We start from the raw sequence: 22982 nt of genomic DNA, 5'->3' as shown, positions 1-22982 counted from the left end.
AAAGTGGCTGCGATATTGACTTGGCCTATCCCTCAGAGTTTGACTGCTTTGCGATCATTCTTGGGATTTGTCCAATTTTATCGAAGGCATATCAAAGGATATTCCGAAATAGTATCACCATCGACTGATTTGATCTAAGATAAAATACCTTTTATATGGGGACAGAATCAACATGAGAGTTTTAACATCATAAAACAAGTTGTGGTCTCAGGACTGATGGTCTCAGGACCGGTGTTAAAAATAGTTGATCCCCAGAAACCGTTTTTCCTTGAAACCGATGCAAGTGGCATCATGCAAAGATCTGTGTGCAAAGATTGTCAGAGTCACATCAGCTTTTCATAGGCTCAAATCTAGTCGTTAAACTCACAAACCAAGTTGGGTCTATGGACAAATTGACTTGGTCTATGGACAGACTGGCTCGGTCTATGGAAATGGCAGCTATAAGAGCCTTCAAGGCTGTAAAAGGAGGCACAAGCTTCATTCTTCCAGCAGCACCTAGTACTGCACTTTAGCGATTAGCCCGTCCCCAGCAGCCCCTTCAACTACAAAGCCTCCCCATATTTAGTGATTATGTGGAAGGAGTTTTTGCCATCATGCATAGCCAGATTCAGCCATGAGCCGTTGACCTTAGTCACTACAGTCAAATCCAGCCTCTCTATCAAGGAACCATATGTTATGTTCAGTCGCATTCATCAAGGGAGGCCTTCAGGTGTATTGAGTGCAAGTATAATTTGATTTTTTTGGGCAAGGGCAAAAAGGACAATGACATTTATTTATTTCAAAGGGATAAGTGCACGCATCAATCAATTGTGCTGTAACCTTTCAAATTTTATCTGTTTCCCTAGTAACCATGCAACTTCCATGATACCTTGATACAGATTGGACTTACGTGAGGTGAAGGAGCGGTTAAAGCTGCTAGGTGCCACAGCAGTTTTTACTGAAAACGAGACTAATGTCAAGGATCTACTGGTACGTATATGCTACCTTTGGTGTCTAATTTAACATTTTTTTGACAGGTCTCTTTATCCATGGCTTTGATTTAATGATGTTACAGCATTTTCCATCGCTAGTATGCTTATGCTGGTGCTAAATATGTCATTTGTTGCACATTGAATCAATGTAGGGTGACATCAACAAAGCTAAGTTGGGTCTTAATTGTGTTGGTGGAAGCTCCGCAACTGCTGTGATGAAACTGCTTGAGTATGCCTTTTTTTTCTTTTTTCTTTTTCCTTTTGTCATTTACAATTGACCTTGATGTGGACAATCGGCCTAAAAAATTTACTGCATGCAAGAAGCAGAATAGTGGACGACCTTTGATATCACTACTGTAAATTGTCAGGGAAAGTGCAACAATGGTGACCTATGGTGGAATGGCAAAGAAGCCTATTACAGTGTCGACATCCGCTATGATTTTCAAGGTAAGGCGATCTTCTTTGATAATGTTCCTTTTCAATGTCAGATATAGGGCAGACAAACAAATAGAGGCGTCTTGCACACCTCTACGTATGCAGTGTAAACTAGATAAAAAAGAAACAGTAAGCACATCTGGAATCATAGTTTTTTCCATACGTTACCATACGCATACGTCATACGAGTATGGAAGTATGATTGGAGTATGGTTCAGCCCCTAGGGTTGAAACATTGAAACATACGTGACCCTAATTTTACTCAAAAGCATTTAGAAAGATAAACATTGTACACATAACATTGACATAGAGCTACAAACTTTCTCCAGAGACCAGAGTCATTTGGAATTTGGATTTTGATACATAGTGTCAATGATAGATCAATACTACACCAAACATCATGATCAAAGGTAGTAGGTAGTAGAAACTTGGAAGTAGGTACTACACCAAAACATCAAAGGCAAAACATCATAGAAGAAAAGGTTGCCGCAGCCCGGAAATAAAGCTGAAAATTGAAATGCATCACGATTCACAACCGATGAGGCTCAAGCCTCAAGCTGCAGCCTGCATCCTCATCCTCATCCTCATCCTCATCCTCATTCTCTTGCTCATCCTCATCCTCATCCTCATCCTCATCATCATCTGCATCAATGCCATCCTCCTCCTTCTCATCCTTCTCCTCCTTGAGACCATCCTTGAGGCCAACCACAGCCAAAGTTGGCCAATAGTGTACGGAGTACGGATTAGCAACGTATGGGTTAGAATAGTGCTAAAAATGTGTTTTCCAAGGTTTTGGCCAGGCACAAAATCAATCCCTCCTCCCAAACAAAACAACCCCCCCCCCCCTCCCGGGCCCCACACACACACAACAAAAAAACCAAACCACACCCAAAAAACAAAAACCCGGGGGGGGGGATTTATTATTTATATAGAAAAAAAAAACTCGTACGGACGTCCATACGTACGGCCGTACGGAACATGTATGGAGAAAAACGTCCGTACGCGTACGGATGCAACTATGTCTGGAATGTGTGGGAATGAGCCAAGGATCTGGGCTGCACATCATGGGCCCTTCATGCAGTTGGACCTCTCGGGAAGCCGATGTTAGAAATATATGGTCAATGCCCCACCTGTGAGCCCCAAACGAGGAAAGCTCACTGGGTCAACACCTCAGCATGTATGAGGGTAGATGGTTCAATAGAGGATGGGTTGAGGCTGCCACGTGATCAGCAACATGGCTGCCACATGGGCAGCAAGTCAGGGTTTATTTGAAAGGGCCACCAAAGACTGCCTACGTGGGCTGGCTGTTGGGGCTGGAAAGAGCCCAGCCATAAGCCCATGCAGACAGCTGAAGACCTGCAACAGTGTGCAGCACCAGCAGCAAGAAAAGGGCTGAGAGAGAGAGAGAGAGAGGTGTATTAATGTCTTCAGGAGACCTCGAGGGTCTATGAGACAAAGTACAAAATATACGTAACCCATACAATCCACTGTGGGCTGAAAGGAAAGGGCACACTAAGGCCCTTGCTGAGTGTGCTAAGAATGCAAAAAGCTAGTACAAAATAGTAGGAAAAAGAGCAATCAAGTATTGCTCAGAGCTAGAGCTCCAAGTACATGTGCAGGCTCCATATAACTCGGCTCCCTGATGGCCCTCTGATGTGATGCAAAGAGCTCACGTATCTGTCTGTCGGGCTGTCTCCCGCAGTGGCGGGGGGTGCTCTCTCCTGGATCTCTGTATCCGGTGGGCTACATCGAGAGTTATGCCTCACCTTTGGCGGTCCCCTTTGAGGAGGTCTGAGATTGGTCGGACCTCAATCGTGCGTGCTCTGGTCATCCCACGTGTCGTGTGTGGTTTCCGCGTCTCTCGTCCAGCCGTATCCTGGTGACGGATCTCATTGCTGATCCATAGTGCTCTCTTCTCCTTGAGCTTCTCCCCTTGGATCTCATTTGGCGCTGGCTTGGATGCATAAAAATCAGTGACATGTGTTTGTGCTCGGTCTAGCTCAGTGTCCTGAGGCACCAACTGTAGTTGGATCTCTGGCCTGCCGCACAAGGGAATCCCTATGTCTTCGCATCTCAATCAGGTAGAGCCTAATGCAAACCTGGTTGGGAAAATGTATTAGCCGTGTGGTCCGAAGCCGAGCCTCTCCTGAAAGAGACAATGGTATTGTCCTCAGATCTCATTAATAGGCCGGACAGACACATAGAAAATGCTCCTTTGTCTCGACCTCCCCCATCATGCATAGTCTACAGACCCGTTGCTCTCTAGGTATGCCAGCCGCTCTCCCGGCCTCAATCCGCAATTGGTGGGATGAGACTCGTATTTGTCCGATGGCAATCCGCCAAGGCGTGTGAGACTCTCCTATCCTCAGAAAGTGGTCATGGTAGAACTAGGTCTTGGTGGGGAACTCTTGATCCCCCACCAAGCGATGTGTGGAGTTGGAGAAGGTCTAACCGTATGATACGGTTAATCTCATCATGTGGAAGGAGCTCCGATGGTGCATCCATGCTGTACTGAAAGGGGGGGAGCCTATCCATCTGGATACCGTGGCTATCAAACCATGAGGACACCCGCGCATACCATGCTGTATCAAAGCCTCTCTCTGCAAGTCGTCGGGATGACTCCAGTGCCAATCTGGGTAATCTCCACTGAGGTAGGGCCCAAACTCTATGGAGAAAGGTTATGGTCTAGAAGAGGGCATCCACCTGGACATGTGTCATGGTGAACTCTGCTTGTATGATCTGATGGGAAACTGAAGGCTTACTCCGAATCATCCTAGATCCCATGATCACCAGTAGCCTCTCAAATCCCTTGCAGTCAGTAGTAGCTGAAAGGTCACTCCGCCAAAAATGCGGTGCATACATGGCGTTCGGTCTCACGAGAGTGTCAAAGAGCCAGCCCTTCATCGGTGGATCTTGAAAATGCGCCTGGAAGCACTGTTTCTCTAATCGGGCCAAGGCACCCTTCCCACGTGTGATCGTGCTCTAGCGGCATGGGTCATCGTGAAGCTTGGTCTTGTGAATATTCTCCCTAGGTATGTGTAGGATTACACTATCTCCACTGGCTCCCCTCGGTAAGGGAAACTATGTCGACGTCGATGTTGATGAAGCACTGCTTGGGATGTGTTGAAGATCATAACCTTGGTTTTCCCAAGATTGATTGTCAGGTCCCTCTCTCTGCAGAACATCTCCAAGGCCTTCAAGTGTTTCTGCAATCCCTTGACTGAGGACGAAATGAGGACTATGTCATCTGCGTATAGTAGTATCTGTGCCATTAGATCAGCCAATAGGGAGCCCTCTCCTCCTAGGTGATCAACAAAGGATGTGATCTCATCAATGCATAGACCGAAGAGAGTCGGTGAGAGGGGATAACCCTGCTTCATCCCTATGGTGCTCTCAATCCAATTTGATAGCTCCCCAGGAGCGCGGACTTGCCCTCTGACGGACTCATATAGACTCATCACTCCCCAGATCATGACCTCTGGAAGATGCAGCTCTTGTAGTCGCTTGATCAGGCGAGAGCGAGGGACTGTGTCGAAAGCCTTCCGAAAGTCCATGAAGCAAGACCTTTTGGCGCCTGGACTTTGCTTCCTCGATGATGGCTCTCAGGGTAAAAATATGATCCAGTGTGGAGTGTTGTCTCCGAAAGCCTGCTTGCCCAAGGGCCCGTTGTCCATGATCCTCTGTATGGCTACTGATAGCCCTCTTTAGTACCGATCCATAAATCTTAGCTAGAGTGTGGCCAATCATGAGATTGCGGTAATTCCTAGTATCCATGGGATCCCCTGCCTTATGTATCGGTACAATGGTGGTGGTGCTCCAAGTAGATGGGAATCCATGGCATACGGCATGGTTGAACATCTGTACTAGGACTGGGTCTAGGACCTCCTGCCCATGTGCAAAGTGCTCAGTGCATAGTCTCTCATGATCCGGTGATCTCCGGTTATGGAGTCGTAGGAGCGCCTCGCGTATGTCCTATGTAGTGAACAAATGACATGTGGTGGGCCTGGGTATGTCTGACATATCTGGGAGTGCCTGGCCTGGGACATCATAAAGAGAGCATGCATGTGTGTGCCAGGCACCCGGGTCTGTGATAGGAATAAGCACCTTTCCTTCTGTGAGGAGCCCCCAGCCGATAGTGGGATCACCTCCTCGAAAGAGAGAGAGAGAGAGAGAGAGAGAGAGAGAGAGAGAGAGAGAGGTCAACAACAGGAGCAAGATCAACAAGAGCAGGATCTGGTAGACGAAATACAGTAGGTACAGGTATAGCAGACATGAACAGATTTGGCGCAGTATGGGTGCTAGCAGCAACGAATGGTGCAAGTGCTGCCAGAGGTGGGCAACAGTTGTAGCACTTGAAGCAACCAACACTGGTGAAATTCCCCTCAAGAAATTAGTAGATAGGCAATTCACAGCTATAGATTAAATTGTTAGCTTTGTCTCTGCCTTCGGCAATGGAGCAATTTTGTCGTGACACCTCTATAACAACTTGTATGGGATTCTAGGCTCCACCAATCACCAACTAGCTCAACAATGGTTAGCATACAAACAAAGGGACACATATGGTGTAGGGTAGTGTGTCACCACCCAGCCATAAATTCCATAGGATCACCCCAGAGCTAGAGGTCAGGGGACCTTCGATCATAGTCCATTCCAGGTACGGCTACACGTCCCATACCACGCAGCCCCATTTGCGCACAGATGTCGTGAGAGAGACACAGACCTAGAGGGTCTCTCAACCTAGCTATGTATTCTTGGAAGGTCCCACTCCCAAGAATACCCCAAGGAGTAATGGCTCTTTCACGATTGTTTAGGTGCATAGCATTTGAAGCGTGTTAGGTGTGCGCTTCGGAAGAATTGTATTTCTGTAATTTTAAGGTGCGAGCACCTAAAAAAGTATATTTTTAAAAGTTGAAAAAAGGGGGGAAGGGGAGGGAAACTATTCACATGACATGTAGAGAAGCAAATGAAACATACAAAATGATCTAAAACATCACATGCCACTATAAACATCATGAAATTGTGATTGAAACTCCAAGCGAGGAAAGAAACTAAGAGAAGTCTGATAGAGAGGGCTGAGTAGGTGGGCTGAGACTTGAGTCTCTAGACTAAGAGAAGGCAAGGTGTCACAAGGGTGTGAGTTTTGATGCTCACATGTGGCCTCGACCCCGGTAATCGAATGGCGAGGTCATAGGATGTGCGTATGCAAGTTCCCCCTAGGCAATTGTGCCTTGGGGGCTATTGAAAGGTTTAGGGCCAAAAGGGGCCCAAAAACCTTAGGCCTTTCAAGTTGGTCATTGGTAGGCTTTTAAAGAGGCCCCACTAGAGGGGGCCTAGGGACAAATGAAGCCCTTGGGGGCAACCCAAGGCATGGGCTGCCACGTGGCAAGCCCATGCATGTCCCTTTGTGGAAAGGAAGGCCAAGGTAGGCCTTGGGCAAAGGGGTTGACGGAGGAGAATGGCGCGTGGGGTTGATTACGTGAAGGGAGTTCTCATGGAGGTAGGCACCGACGGAAGAGAGCAAGTTGGTGGCTGTACGACGGTACGAAAGGATTCTAAGAGCCAGGTGTAGTAAGGAGTACGGACAGGAAGCAGAAGGGAAGGTTGTTGTTGTACAGATTGTACGGTAGTCCGTATGTTAGTAATAAATGTGGCTGTACAGTTGGAGACAGTTGACCGTTGATTCTGTGTCTAGGCTCAAGTGGGAGCTAGAGGTGAAGGGTGCACTCATCCCTTCTTGCATTTGCTCGTGAGCATTGGGGCTGTGTTTTTGAAGAGATTTGCTTGGCAAGACGGTTACAATGAATGCTTACAAAGGCTGTTTGTGCTTTTGATCACCGCGGGCAGTCCAGTGATGCTTTCACCTGTTGTTTGGGTATTCCAGTGAGTTAGTGGACACTTTTGATTGTCTGGGGAGCGTGTGGCATTGTTTGGGCTGCTAGTAAGCGCTCTCAGGTTAAATGCAGGTGTTTGCACAAGACACTAGATATGGCAAGGAGGTATAGGGATGAAGGGGAGTGTTGGGGGGTGGGGTGGGTTTTGGTACTAGTGGGCAGTAGGAAGCAAGAGAGAGCGGGTTGAAGCCAAATTTGTGTGGAGTGGAGTCTAAGGAGTGGTGGCTCTTCTTTGTATGCAAATATGAGGCATTCAATGGTTGCTTGGAATTAAATGTGACTGAATAATGCAAGGTATGGCAAATGTTAGGATCGTGAATGTTGATGGAAATGCATATGTAGTGGAAAAATGTGCACAACAGGATATCTATGATGGAGATTGAGCAGTTGTTCAAAGTGGAAGGAAAAGAAGAAGGAGCTCCCAACTATTGCAGGAGGGGTTGATGGTGGAGGGTGAAAGTGAAAAAGAGAAGGAAGAGAGTAGATGGTTGGACATCATCTCACAAAGGTGGGTTCCTAACCAATCGTAGACGGGTCAAGCTACTCATTATCGAGAAAAGCAATAGTCGAGCTTTTTCAATTGGCCTACCTCCTTTTATAAAGAAAAGCAGTAGATGGGAGGAAGTCGAGGAGCATCGGGAAAAGCAACAGATATGGAGTCAGAATTCTCTCCATTTTCCTCAACCACTCGCATCTTGAGCTTCTAGACTTCTCCGATACCTCTCACTATACAGGAGGCTCTCAAAGCGAAGCAAGAGGACGAACAACACCTCTAGCTTTGCCTGCTTCTTTCCAACGATCTTTCAAGCAACCAGGTAGAATTGTTTGCACAGAGAGAAAACGTACACGTGTGTTTGTGGAGGTTCCCGTCAAGAACCAACTAGCATTTGCAGGAAAATCAAACAGTAATTTCGGCACATTCTAATAGTAGACGGTTGCTATGTGCATTTGTCTGCCTATGGCATCGGTTTCTTGAATGTCTTTCTCACAGTTTCTTCGTGTATCTATGCTTGTCTACATGATGGTTTTGTTGGTGCAAAAGAGTGATGGTTCTTGGAGAATGTGCATTGATTATCATGCACTCAACAAGATAACCATAAAAAACAGATTTCCAATTCCAAGGATTGATGATATCCTGGATAGATTGGAAAGGGTCAGCCATTTTCCGTCACATAGATCTTAAGAGTGGATATCATCAGATATGCATTCATCCAGAGGATGTGTCCAAGATAGCTTTCAGGACCAGCTTTGGGTTGTATGAGTTCTTAGTTATGCCATTTGGGCTAACCAATGCTCCTGCCACTTTTAATCGGATGATGGATAGAATCTTCCGTGAGCCTAGGGCTTTTGTGGGCACTTTCTTTGATGACATGATTGGGTACTCAAAAGATGAGGCAGAGCACATGAAGCATCTGGCAATTGTGTTTGCAGAACTCAGCAAGCATAGGCTGATTGTAAATGCAAAGAAAAGTGAATTCTTTATGCCTGAGATTCACTTTCTAGGGCACATTATCTCAAAGAATGGGGTGCGCATGGATCCCACGAAGATTGAAGCAATTCGCAACTGGCTACAGCTTAAGAATTTGCATGAAGTACGAAGCTTTTTGGGCTTATGCTTGTACTATAGGCGATTTATACGCCATTTTACTGAAATTGCTTCACCACTCTATGCTATGCAGAAGAAGGGAGCATCCTTCGTGTGGGCTGAAAAACGAATGTCAGCATTTGAGATGCTAAAAGAAAAGCTTACCACAGACCCAGTATTGATCTTACCAGATCTTTGAAAAGCTTTTCACGTCTTTTCACGTCCAAGCTGAGCATGTGGAAAGAATGGCCTTGAAGCGGTCATTATGCAGGAAGGACGGGTAGTGGCCTATGAGAGTAGAATTTTGCAGGATGATGAGAGACATCTGGGCATTTATGAGAAGGAATTGCTGGCTGTAATTTATGCCCTTGCTACATGGAAGCACTATTTGTTTGGGGCTGATTTCACAGTGCAGACAGATCATCAATCTTTAAGATGGTTCCTTACTCAGATGAAGTTATATGAGAAGCATATGCGATGAGCCAATTTCTTATCCATATTTCACTTTTTGATAGTGCATGTGGAAGGTAAAAAAAATGTGGTAGCCGATGCATTGTCAAGGAAGCCTCAGGTTTCCGCAGTAACCATTGCTTACCACGGTGAGTTGGATGCAATGAAGGACTAGTATGCTCTCAGGATGAGGATTTCTCAACGATTTATGACGAGCTGTCTAATGATCAGCAGCATGACCATTATACTATCAGAGATGGCTTCATTATGATGTATGGACGCCTTTGTGTCACAAAGCAGCTAAGGTCAAAGGTTATAATAGAAGTCATACTCCACCATATGCAGGACATAGAGGCATTGATGCTACGGTTAAAGGGTTGGAGTACTTTTTCTGCCTTTGTCAAAACATGCATCATCTGCCAGAAGGTCAAGTTTGACAGGTAGAAGACACTTGGATTGTTGCAGCCATTGCCAATCCCAGATAGACTGCGGGAAAGCATTGCCATGGATTTTATATTCGATCTTCCTAGGACGCCTACGGGGAATGATGGTCTCTGGACTATTATATGCCAGTTCCATAAGCAGGCACACTATATTCCAGTAAGGAAGAAAATTACAGCGGATCATATGGCAATGTTCATGCAGAACATTTTCAAATACCATGGGACGCCTGAGTCTATTGTAATTGACCGAGATCTGCGCATGACGAGTCTCTTTTGGAAAGGGCTCTTCGAAAATATGGGCACTACGCTGAGATTTTCATCTTCTTTCCATCTTCAGTCAGATGGGCAGTCCCAAGAGGCTAATTTGACTGCTCTTGATTTGCCGAAATGCTATGTGTCTGAGCATAAGACACAATGGGAGCCGTTTCTACCCATAGTAGAATTTGCTTACAACAATACTGTGCATACTTCCACGGGGAAAGCTCCTTTTGAAATAGTGGAAGGAGACACAAAAGTTCCACCTATCTTGCATACAAAGGATAAGATTTTTGAAGCTGATAGGTATGTTGAAAGCATGGATGTGGCATATACGAAGGTGAAGTAGTCTCTCTAGAAGACTCAAGTAAAGCAAAAGAAGGCAGCTGATCGTCACCGTCGTGAATTGATATTAAATGAAGGTGATTGGGTTCTTTTGCACGTTAAAAAGGCAAGGCTGAAAAAGAAAAGGGGCAAAGATCAGTTGTTTCCCAAACTCAACATGAGATATTATGGGCCTTTTCAGGTTTCTGAGAAGCTAAGTGATGCAGCTTACAGGTCATCCTAGGTTTATGGGCCTTTTCTATGGTCAATGTACTAGTTACTATGAGTGGGTTTTTGCAACTTATATGGATTGCTATCCTAGGTTCTGAACAATCATATATGCTGTTTTCCCATGGTAATACATGCTTTCATGATGGTATATTCACATGTATTTCAGTTATTGCATATTCTTGTAACATCCAAATGCAATCGAGGTCGCTTGCCATGTTTCAAGAGAGGGGTATGTCACGAGGGCATGAGTTTTGATGCTCACATGTGGCCTCCACTCCGGTAATCGAATGGCGAGGTCACAAGATGTGGGTATGCAAGTTCCCCCTAGGCAATTGTGCCTTGGGGGCAACTGAAAGGTTTAGGGTCAAAAGGAGCCCAAAAACCTCAAGCCTCTCAAGTTGGTCATTGGTAGGCTTTTAAAGAGGCCCCACTAGAGGGGGCCTAGGGGAAAATGAAGCCCTTAGGGGCAACCCAAGGCATGGGCTGCCACGTGGCAAGTCCATGCAGGCCCCTTTTTGGAAAGGAAGGTCTTGGGCAAAGGGGTTGACGGAGGAGAATGGCGCGGGGGTTGATTACGTGAAGGGAGTCCTCACAGAGGTAGGCGCCGATGGAAGAGAGCTAGCTGGTGGCCGTACAACTGTACAGAAGGATTTTGAGGGCTGGGTGTAGCTGGGAGTAAGGACATGAAGTGGAAGGGAAGGCTGCTGCCATACGGACTGTACAGTAGTCCGTATGTGAGTAAAAAATGCGGCTGTACAGTTGGAGCCGTACGTTCTGACGACAGAGCACGGGCTTCCGTTAGTGTACGGATGTATGGATGATTGCAAGGTTTTGTATGGGCTGTTTGGGCTTGCACGTTACGTACGGATGACCGTACGCTTGTTGTACGGGGCTGTTATGTACGGTCTACTCACGAGCAGGTTGGCACATGTATAGCTGTGTGTATGGCCTTCGTATGGCCTGTGCAGGAGTACCCGCACGTACGGATGACAAACAGTTTGTATGGATGACATACAATCTGTAGGGATGCTTCATGGCTGGTCACAGTCAATTCACGGGCTGCTTGTATGAGATGCTGACAAGCTGAGATTGGCCTCTCAATGACCGTTGGTTATGTGCCTAGGCTCAAGTGGGGGCTAGAGGTGAAGGGTGCACTCATCCCTTCTTGCGTTTGCTCATGAGCATTGGGGCTGTTTTTTTGAAGAGACTTGCTTGGCAGGACAGTTACAATGAATGCTTGCAAAGGTTGTTCGTGCTTCTGATCACCGTGGGCAGTCCAGTGATGCTTTCACCCATTGTTTGGGTATTCCAGTGAGTCAGCAGACATTTTTGATTGTCTAGGGAGCGTGTGTTCTTGTTTGGGCTGCTAGTAAGCGCTCTCAGGTTAAATGCAGGTGTTTGCACCGAGTATGGATGCCTATGGTCACATGGGTGTGATAGCAGGGCCCCGCAGGGCTAATGTGTTGTGATACTGATGCCTGTGAGTGAGGGAAGAGCATTGAATGCTTGTGAGTTGGTACTCACTATGTAATCTCTTTGTGGCACTCTTCAATTAATAAAGAAATACCGAAAGGGGTGCCAAGGCTTTGGGGCCAATGTGTGTCTTTGTATTTGAGCAGGAGCGCTCTAGCTCCCCCTATCTGTCTGTGGAGTGTTTGCTGAGTATTCTTTTGTGAAGGCTTTTGTTTAGTTAGTGTTCTACTACCCTCTTGTTGGCCTTGAGGCTGGTTTCAGTAGGGTGCAGGCTGTTGCTTGCATCATGAGCAGAAGTGAGAAGGCTGACAGAGGGGTAGGGGCCAGGAGAGAGGGCAGAGGCTGAGAGAGCTTCAAGGCTCAAGCAAGGAGCAGCAGCAGGATTCAGGAGCGAAACAGAGAGCAAAAAGGCGGCAAAAATGCATGTTTGCTAGGGCGTGCACCAAAAACAAATAATAAAAATCAGAGAGGCACTTAACGATTCAAAGCGTTTGAGAATGCTTCGTACGATTCAATTCGAGTCTTACTGTTAGGTGCCGCACCAAATCAACCACGACTCCTTTTAGTGTATCAAAGGTATACATATCCCATGTTGACCATAGGCTAAGCTGACCTCCCTAACACTAGCCACATTATGTCCAAATTGACATAACATTCTTCCCCCCTTATTCAGAGAAGGTTTGATACATAAATATTGGGAATTGGCATCGAAGAGAACTAATACTTTCCCAAGTATTATTCTTGTTTGAGTTGTAAGCCCATCCAATTAAAGAATCATGAGCTGCTATTTAATCACATGCCACCGCTGTAACTGGTAATTAATTGCACTAAAAATATTTGAAAAATATCACTTCTCAATGGGGACATAAATTCCATGCAAGCCCGTCCAAATAATAATGAAGGAGCCGCCATGCGAGTGACTAGTATTTAATTGCATGCAAGCTTGGTACCGTCCAAATAATCATGAAGGAGACGCCATGCTGGTGAATGGTAATTAATTGCATGCAAGGCCGGTGGTGCCTAAGAATCATGAGCTGCATTTTCAATTAACCAAAATTCACATGCCATCCGTCCAAATCATAATGAAGGAGCCGCCATGCCTTGGCATCATGGGCCACCACGGTGGCTGGTAAAAGGTAATACATGCTTTCATGATGGTATATTCACATGTATCTCAGCTATTGCATATCCTTGTAACATCCAGATGCAATCGAGGTCGCTTGCTATGTTTCAAGAGAGGGGTATGTCATGAGGGCGTGAGTGTTGTACTTGCTTGTGGGCACGACCTTGGAAATCTAGTTGGCAAGGCCACGGGGTGTCGATGTGTTGTTTCCCCCTTAGTGTTACGCTCTAGCCGAGGTAGCATGACCTCGGAAGAATCAGTCGACATTTCCCTTAAAGGATCTATGTTTATAATTATTTGTTTGCGCTTCATGTAAATGATCGGGAGGGAATTAATGTCAAGGTCCTAGGTGAGGGTTGATAGCACCAGAAGCTTGGAGCGCAGGTGTGACGACAAACGCATGGGCGTGAGATACGACGGGTCTTGTTTGCTCCAGATTTGCCACGCGTGACGCCCAACGGAGAAACAGTAAAGGCGTACGTGACCTCCACACGACGGGCAGATTTGGTTGGCGCTGCCCGTGGTCTACGACGAAAACAGTGATAGTATGACGGGAGGCCTTCGATGAGATTCGTGGATGAGCGACGCGCGGGCAGGATTACGGAGGTTATGGGGAGCCTGTAAAAATATGCTTCGTCACTTCGTCATATCTCCTGCTATCTGGCTACGGGTCTGGCTGGCCCGTAATAGTTTTGACCTGCTTCCCTGGCGCACTTATGGTCAAAGCCCTCCAATGCCATGCAGCCAGCTCGTAAGCTGAGACTGGATCGACGCTCAAGCAAAGCTTTTGGTTGCAGACTTGTCGCAGGAGCGTAGGGGCTTGAACAATGTGGAGCTGAGACAGATTCCCTCAGACAGATTTAGACCAGGGAGCTTTCTTTGGCCTTCGTCAATTCTGTGTGTTTTTTTTTCCGATCTTAGTCTGTGTTGATGCTCCGCTTGCATGAAGAGGGTCTCGTTAATAATTAGTCTGCATGAGGGTTTGATGCTATAGCAGGCACAGATTATGCTTGAGATTATGCCTATGTGCTTCAGTCAGAGTTAGTTTGCATGAGCTTCCCTAGTATAGGGAAAAGCGCTATTTGGGATATATGCCTGTGTCAAATGCCTAGTCAGTGTGCATGTGGGATTGCAGGAATTCCCTCAGTACACTGAATTGCGTCAGTTTGTAAATACAATTTTCTAGCGGTGTTAAAAAAAAAAAAAAAACCAAAACAAAACAAAACACCCATTGAACTGAATGGAAGCAGAAGAAGGGGCTTCCAGGAGGGACCCTGGTGAGTCAGGAGTCCGGCCGACCCAGCAGGTGTCGCGCCCAGTAGCTCATACCTTATCATTGCTTGAGGATGCCTTGCAACAACTATTAGCGCAACAGTTACAGGCCAATGCAGGGCAGTCTGAACTTAGAAGAGTGATACACAGTATGTCTGCCAGACCTTCTCGAGATGAGAAGGGAAAGGCTCCAATGGAACCGGAGTTTAGTGTCCATACGGTTGAGCCTAGGAAGGCTAAAGTACCAAATATTGCCAATTACAGGCCGGAAAAGTATTCTGGTCGGATGAACGACCGTAGTTCCGATGTCATTGAGACCTGGTTACACAAATGGGACGAGGCGTTCGCCATTTGTGAAATCAGAAATGACATCAAGAAGATCCGTGAGGCCACCCACATGTTTAGTGAGGCAGCGGATAGGTGGTGGATTAAGCAACAAAAAGATGGTATAGCATCCACTACCTGGGAGGGGTTTAAAAGAGAATTCAGGAAACACTTCTTACCTCCTGACGAAGCATCTCGAGCTTGGGATCAATATAGGAACCTTCGTTAGAGAAATTTATCGGTGGCAGAATACACTGATAAGTTTCGAGAGAGCGTAATGAAGGTTGATGAACCCCTGCCTCAATCAATCCAAGTGAAGGATTTCATATTTGGATTGAATGATCGAATAAAAATGGAAGTTCGGGCTAAGTACGTGAACACGTTAGATGATGCAATAGCCATAGCCCTGAACTATGAAGATGCCAAGGGCAGCAGGCCAAGTGGGTTTGCACAGGTCGGAACCCAGTATGGGTATTCGAAGAAATCTGGGTTTAAGAAGAAATGGATTAGTAGAGGGAGTGGTTCTCAGCCGAGTGGTCAAGCCAAGCAGGCGAAACCAGCTGAAACTCCTAAATCAAGTACCACCATTGGAGTGAAAAGGAAAGTAACCCCAATGGCAGCCCGGGCTTGGTCTAAGTCTCCCTTAAACCCAGAACAAAGGGAAAAAGCGAGGAGAGAAGGCTTATGTTTTAGTTGCCTTCAGCCTCATCAATGGAAGGATTATCCACGTAACAAAGATCGTCGGATGGCTGAGATGGTGATCTCAGAATACGACGTGGAGATGGAGGGAAGTCCCAGAGCGGAAGAGATGCAGATTCAGCTAGCAGGATCTTCTCAGAGGTTAGTACCTTGTTTGTTATGTGTGTCTGTTGCTAAGCTAGTAACGAGTGCACCTGATAACATCCTATCTAAGCCCGCAGCAACGGGGTATACAGCCTTTAATGATACGGAGTTAATTAAAATGAAAGGGCAAGTGGCCAATCATGATGTCATTGTGTTGTTTGACTCGGCGTCAACTCACAATGTGATTAACTCCAAGCTCGTGAAGAGGCTGAAATTAAAGACAAGTCCATCTGACTATGCGTATACAGTCAGGATGGCAAATGGAAGTTCAACTGAAGTATGGGACCAAAGGGTTACCCAGTTGGAGCTTCGTATTCAGGACTATGCTGAGAAACTTGATTTTGAAATGACCAAGCTTGCTCATGCGGCTATAGCCCTGGGTATGGCATGGCATTCTAGGAAGAATCCAGCCATTGATTGGAAAAAGCACGTATATCAATTCAAGATGAATGATGTGCTTTATGTCTTGCGAGGTGAGAAAGATATACCTCAGGGACCATTGGTTTCCGTGATGGAAATCCGAAAAGCTCAAGAAGAGTTTTTATTCCTTTGCACAGCATCGGTAGAGCCGGTTGATGATTCTTCGGCTAGTACTGATGTTACGCAAAGTGGTGAGATGGCCAAGCTGGCTAATCTTATAACAGAGGAGTTCTCTGAATGTTTTAGGGATGAACTACCTTATGGGTTACCTCCAGAGCGGAATGTTCAGCATAAGATTGAGCTGTAAGTAGACCTCCCTATAGAATGAGTTGTACTGAAGAGGCGGAGGTGCGTAGACAACTGGAAGAATATCTCAAGTTGAGGCAGATTCAACCAAGTTTCTCACCTTTTGCTTCGCAAGTGATGTTAAAGAAGAAAAAGGATGATACGTTTCGCCTCTGTATAGATTACAGAGCATTGAATAATATCACTGTTAAGCATAGGTATCCGATGGCTCGGATTGATGATTTGCTAGATGCATTACATGGAGCCGTGATTTTCAGCAAGATAGATCTTAAGTGTGGCTACCATCAGATCCGGATTAGAGCCGAGGATGTGCATAAAACCGATTTCAGAAGCAGGTTTGGTCATTATGAGTTTTTGGTAATGCCCTTCGGACTTACCAATGCTCCAGCGACATTCGTCATGCTTATGAACGATTTACTACGTCCGTATATTGGAAAGTTTGTAGTACATTTTATTGACGATATTCTAGTGTTCAGTAAAAGTATTATTGAGCATCGTGAACACTTAAGAATAGTGTTCAGTACTTTGAGAAAAGCCAGTCTTTATGTGAATAAAAAGAAAAATATACTGTGTATGGTTAGGCTTGAATATTTAGGATTCATAATTACTCCAGAGGGGGTAGAAATGGATCCGAAGAAAGTGGCTGCGATACTGACTTGGCCAATTCCTCAGAGTCTGACCGCGTTGTGATCATTCTTGGGATTTGTCCAATTTTATAGAAGGCGTATCAAAGGATATTCTGAAATAGTATCGCCATTGACTGATATGACCTCAGATAAAGTACCTTTTATATGGGGACAGAATCAACAAGGAAGTTTTAACACCATAAAACAAGCTGTGGTCACAGGACCGGTGTTAAAAATAGTTGATCCCCAGAAACCGTTGTTCCTGGAAACCGATGCAAGTGGCATTGCGGTAGGAGCAATCCTCCTTCAAGAGGGAAGGCCAGTAGCCTTTGAAAGCAAGAAGCTTTCTCCCTCTCAAAGGAATTGGCCAACTCATGAATTGGAGTTGTATGCTGTTATCCATGCTTTGAAAACATGGAGGCATTATTTGTATGGTTCAGAGTTTTATGTGGATGTGGATTATGATACTCTGAAACATTTCTGTAAACAGCCTGACTTGAGGGGCCGCCAAGCTAGGTGGGCAGAGCTCATGCAGGAGTTTAATTTAACGATTCGGTACCGAAGAGGAAAAGATAACAAGGTTGCTGATGCGTTGTCTCGCATTATGCACAACCTGAGTTTCACGGTATTAGAGAGTGCTCTAATGACCGAAATTAGAGAAACTCAAAAGGTGGATGAGTTTGTCCAGAGCTTATGGCCTAAAGCTCATGTGTTTAGACCCGGGGAAAATGAAAAGGATAACCTGGCATCCAAAAAAGGCCAAACTTATGCAAGATATACCATAAGGGATGGTATGCTAAAAAGAAATGGCAAGGTAGTAGTACCTAGTCAGAATGATCTCAGGCAGAGAGTCATTCGACAGTGCCATGATAGCCCATGTGCGGGACATCCAGGGGTCGAAAAGACATATGATCTCGTGAAGCGAGATTTCTTTTGGCCAAAGATGAAAAAGCATATTCATGAATATGTGACACGGTGTTTCTCGTGTCAGGTAAGTAAGGCCGAGCGGGTGAAGCTACTCGGACTTTTACAGCCCTTGGAAATACCACTAAGTAAGTGGGAGAGCATTTCCATGGACTTTATTGTAGGGCTGCCTACAACACAAGGAGGGTATGATTCTATCCTTGTGGTGGTTGATCATCTAACCAAGATGGCTCACTTCATTCCGACTAGAGAGTCTGTTAGTGCCCCGCAAGTGGCGGATTTGTTTATTAGACATATATTTCGTCTGCATGGATTGCCTAGATCCATAGTGTCAGACAGAGATGTCAGATTTACCGGTCATTTTTGGACAGCGGTATTTGAGACACTAAGGACTGAGTTGGAAATGAGTAGTGGGGATCATCCTGAGACGGATGGTCAGACGGAGAGAGTCAACTTGACTGTAGAGGATATGCTGAGGGCATATGTGTCATTGAGGCAACATACATGGGACAAGTGGTTGCCATTGTTGGAGTTTGCCTACAATGATAGAAAAGATTCCTCTACAGGGTTCAGTCCGTTTGAGCTGAACTATGGTTATAAACCAGCCAATCCAACTATAGTTGGAGTACCTCAGAAAGTGCCTAGTGCCGCGAACTTTGTGGTTCAGATGCGGGAGATGCTAGCACTTGCGAGAGCTAATATCCGCCAGGCTATGGATAGAGCCAAGGTGTATGCGGATGAAAACCGGTCTATAAGAGTATTTAAGGAAGGAGAAAAAGTTTTTCTCAGAGTTCCTTCACACTCGAAGTCGTTGACTTCAGGAGAGTGTGCTAAGTTATCACCTCGATACTGTGGGCCGTGGTTAATTCTAAAGAAAATAGGCAAGGTAGCCTATAAATTAGAATTGCCACAGGGGTATAAGGTGCACCCGGTTTTTCATGTTTTGCGCTTAAAGAAATTTTTACATACAGGTGACTCACTAATCGAAGGTGTGGTTTTGTTTTAGGAGATAGAGGATAATGCGAGGCGCAAACCAACAAGAATCCAGGACCGAGGAACAAAATACGAAATCGGAAGATACCCACGGTGTTGGTTGCATGGCATGGTCAGCCTCTATCCGAAGCTACCTGGGAATCCGTGTACCAGTTGCGGAGAGTGTTCCCAGACTTTATCATCGAGGACGCTGATGTCTGAAGAGGGAAGGAATGTTACGCTCTAGCCGAGGTAGCATGACCTCGGAAGAATCAGTCGACATTTCCCTTAAAGGATCTATGTTTATAATTATTTGTTTGCGCTTCATGTAAATGATCAGGAGGGAATTAATGTCAAGGTCCTAGGTGAGGGTTGATAGCATCAGACTAGGTGGATCTAAGGCTAAGGGCCTAACGCAAGGAATGTGCCTAGGGACAAAGGATTTTAAAACATCCCAAGAGAGGGGTGAAATGTTGCATTAGGAAGGCCCTATGATGATGACATGTGGCATCTAGATCCATCTAGGGAGATGGGGCTTGTTGAAGCTAGAGAGAGAAGAGAATGAAGTTCGCGTAAGTTTTTCTGATTCGAATTGTCCGTCAGCTCTCGTGCTTCAGCAAGGTTGGCTGGGAGGAAAGAATTGGTGCTGCTCCCGTGATCTGCAGTAGAAAAAAGTAGTGTCTAACACTTACGGAATCGTAAATGAGAGGTTTAGGTCCAAGAGGGGCCAAAGAACCTTAGAAATCTATGTTGGCCATTGGTTTGGTCTTATAAAGTGCCCCCAAAGAAGGCGTGCTGGGGGCAAATGAAAGGGGGGTGCCATGTGGCATTTCCCCCTGCCTTGGATCCAATTAGCAAGGTAGCTTGTAGAAGCACCTGAAGCTGTTCACGTAAAGTGGATGACGACGGGATCTCGTGGAGGAAAAATTCACACAGAGAATAAAGGATTGTTGCCGTACAGTTGTACGGACTCCCAAGCATTGCTGCCGTATGGTTGTATGGAGGACTTATTTGCTGCTGGTACAGACTGGGTGAACGGGCAGTACGGACGCTGTTATATAGTGGGTCTGTATGGAACAGTCCGTATAGTTTGTATGGACTGTAGGGTGAAGTACGAAACAATCTGTACAGTTAGTACGGACTGCAGGGCGAGGCACAGACCCTCTCATTCTCTCGGACAAAAGCATTTAATGCAGTTGTAGTTGGCTTGGTTGGCCTTGGGACTCATGCACGAGCACTATTCAAAATGACAGATTTAGGACTTTTTACTACTTTCTTAGAATAGAAGGCTAGCAGAAAAGCGATAGCATCTTCATCTGTCAAGAGGTGTTGAAGACATATTCTCTCCCTTTTCCATGGCTGTTTGGTGGAGAATAGGCAAGTTTTTAAGAGCTGGAAATGAGCAAGTGAAACCATTCTCAAGGCCACTCTTAGGCATACCATGCAAGCGAAAGATTTCTCTCACAAATAATTTGGCTACCTCAATGTGGAAGGGGAGAGTAGAAGCACACCGACACACAAGCAGGATAAACACAAGAGTGTGGGGATAAAACATATGTGTGTACCTCCCCTAGCACACAGTCAACCTTTATATGAAAGGATAAGGTTACAACACTAAGTACGGTGTACTTAGTGTACTTAACAAATAAAGTACTAACTGTACTTAAGTGTACTAACTGTACTTGGGTGGCCATAATGCCTTTACCCCAACAACCTCCCACTTAAAGGCAATATGCCCTCAAGTAAAAATAAATGAGGCTCACCCTATACCCATCAACTGTCGGCAATGTGCAAACCGCTCTGCAGGCAAGCCTTTTGTCAACAGATCTGCTGGATTATCATCTGTGTGAATCTTGACAAGCTGAATCAGCTTATCATCTATTACCTCCCTGATGAAGTGATACTTCACATCAATGTGCTTTGTCTTTGCATGAAAGACAGGATTGTGTGCCAACTGAATAGCACTCTGACTGTCACAATGCAACAATGGAATATCACCTGTAATGCCCAAGTCTCCCACTAGCCGAGATAACCATAAGGCCTCCTTGCATGCCTCTGTAGCTGCAATATATTCAGCTTCCGTGGTAGACAAGGCTATGCACTGACATCCATGACACTGCACCTCCAGTGAATGTATAAACATAACCGGTAGTAGACTTCCGGTTATCGGGATGACCAGCAAAATCTGAATCCACATAACCATGCACCTTTGCATCTCGCTTGCCAAAGCATATGCACAAATCCTGTGTGCCCTTCAGGTATCTCATGATCCCTTTCACTGCATTCCAATGCTTCTTGCCTGGATTTGCCATATACCTGCTAACCACTCCCACTGCAAACGCAATATCAGGTCTGGTAGCAACCATGGCATACATGAGACTGCCACAAGCTGAAGCATACGGAATCTTGGCCATTTCAGCCCTATCAGCATCTGAGTGTGGGCTGTCCATTGCACTGAGTTTCACATACGGAGGCAATGGAGAACTAAGGGTCTTCCCCCCCTCCATATGAAACCTGTGCAATACTTTGCCAATATATTCGGTTTGAGACAAATACAACAAACGCTGTCCCCTGTCTCTCCGTATCCGCATTCCCAGTATGTGATTTGCATCACCAAGGTCCTTCATATCAAAGGCCTCATGCAATCTTTTCTTAAGATCATCAAGCTCCTTACGAGCTCTACCAGCAATAAGCATGTCATCCACATATAAAATGAGAATGATTAAGCTGCCATTTGCAGCCCTTTTGGTATATAAGCAGTGATCGTCATCACTTCTCCTGAAACCTTGGGACTTCATGAAGGTATCAAATTTCTTATACCATTCCCTTGGTGCCTGTTTCAGCCCGTAAAGGCTCTTTTTAAGCTTGCATACAAGTGACTCCTTGCCCTTGACTGCAAATCCTTCTGGCTGCTGCATGTAGATCTCCTCATGAAGATCACCGTGAAGAAAGGCTGTCTTCACATCCATTTGGCATAATTCCAAATTCTCACATGCAACCAAAGCAAGTACAATCCTGAGTGTGGTCATCTTAACCACTGGAGAAAAGATCTCATCAAAATCGACACCATACTCCTGCTTAAAGCCCTTGGCAACCAACCTGGCTTTATACCTTGGCTTAGCTCCAAGTGTGACTTTCAATCTATACACCCACTTGCATAGCAGTAATTTCATGCCCTTAGGCAACTGCACCAATTCCCAAGTACCATTTTTATGGAGACTGTCCATTTCAGACTTCATGGCTAGTTCCCATAGCCTTTTATCATGCATTTGCACGGCTTCCTTGTAACAGGAAGGTTCTCCACAATCTGTAAGCATAATAAAATCTGCTCCTGGAACAAATCTGTCTGGTGGTTTCATTTGTCGAGTGGACCTTCGGACCCATTGGTCTTGCTGTCCAACTTGCTGCTCACCTAAAACAGGTTGCTGTTCCAGTAGATCAGGCTGCAGAATTATGCCTGGGAGGTCTTCCAAAGGTGGCATGTCCCGTAGTACATCTTCCGCCACTGCGGGCTGTCCATTTGGACCTGCTGCAGCATCATGCATTGGCTGATTACGCTGCTGTTGTGGCTGATTCGCACCCTGCCTGAATTGTACAGGATGTCCCGAGTCATCAATGTCAACCTCTGAAGCATCAGAAGGCTTATCTGCTGCCTTAAACATACATGACTCATCAAATAAGACATCATTGCTGCGTATTAGCTTCTTATTCACAGGATCCCATAGGCGGTAACCCATCTCACCACTGTCACCATATCCAAGAAAAATGCATTTAAGAGACTTAGGATCAAGCTTGCTGCGATCTTCTCTGCGTATATGCACGTACGCAGTGCAGCCAAAGACCCTCAAGTGCTTATAGGAAGGAGGTTTTCCTGTCCAAAGCTCCTCTGGCACTCTGCCATCTAGTCTTTTATTTGGTGACCTATTGATGAGGTGTACTGCTGTTTTTACAGCTTCAGCCCAAAATCCATGAGGTAAAGCAGCATGTGACATCATAGAGCGAGACTTTTCCTGTATGGTTCTATTCATACGCTCTGCAGTGCCATTTTACGCTGGACTGTAAGGAGCAGTGAGTTCTCTTTTAATACCTCTAGCATCACAAAATGCATTGAATG

General features: G+C 45.6%; 1 protein-coding gene across 1 annotated transcript in view; it reads left to right on the top strand.

The window, feature by feature from the left end:
• The window catches only part of LOC147893271 (Polyketide synthase, enoylreductase family protein), a 52409-nt gene that overhangs the window by 9470 nt on the left and 19957 nt on the right, over nucleotides 1–22982 (top strand). Inside the window, exons 6-8 of the mRNA XM_087385803.1 lie at nucleotides 879–969; nucleotides 1124–1200; nucleotides 1340–1418. Of these exons, the coding sequence (XP_087241929.1) occupies nucleotides 879–969; nucleotides 1124–1200; nucleotides 1340–1418 (247 nt within the window). The remainder of the gene's footprint in view (nucleotides 1–878; nucleotides 970–1123; nucleotides 1201–1339; nucleotides 1419–22982) is intronic.

The sequence above is a fragment of the Dipteris shenzhenensis genome, chromosome 15, assembly GCF_047967505.1.
Source record: "Dipteris shenzhenensis isolate YYH24624 ecotype China chromosome 15, Dip_SZ_1.0, whole genome shotgun sequence".
In the NCBI taxonomy this organism is placed as follows: Eukaryota; Viridiplantae; Streptophyta; class Polypodiopsida; order Gleicheniales; family Dipteridaceae; genus Dipteris; species Dipteris shenzhenensis.
The sequence above is the reverse complement of the archived record's forward strand: the minus strand, read 5'-3'. Positions and strand labels throughout refer to the sequence as shown.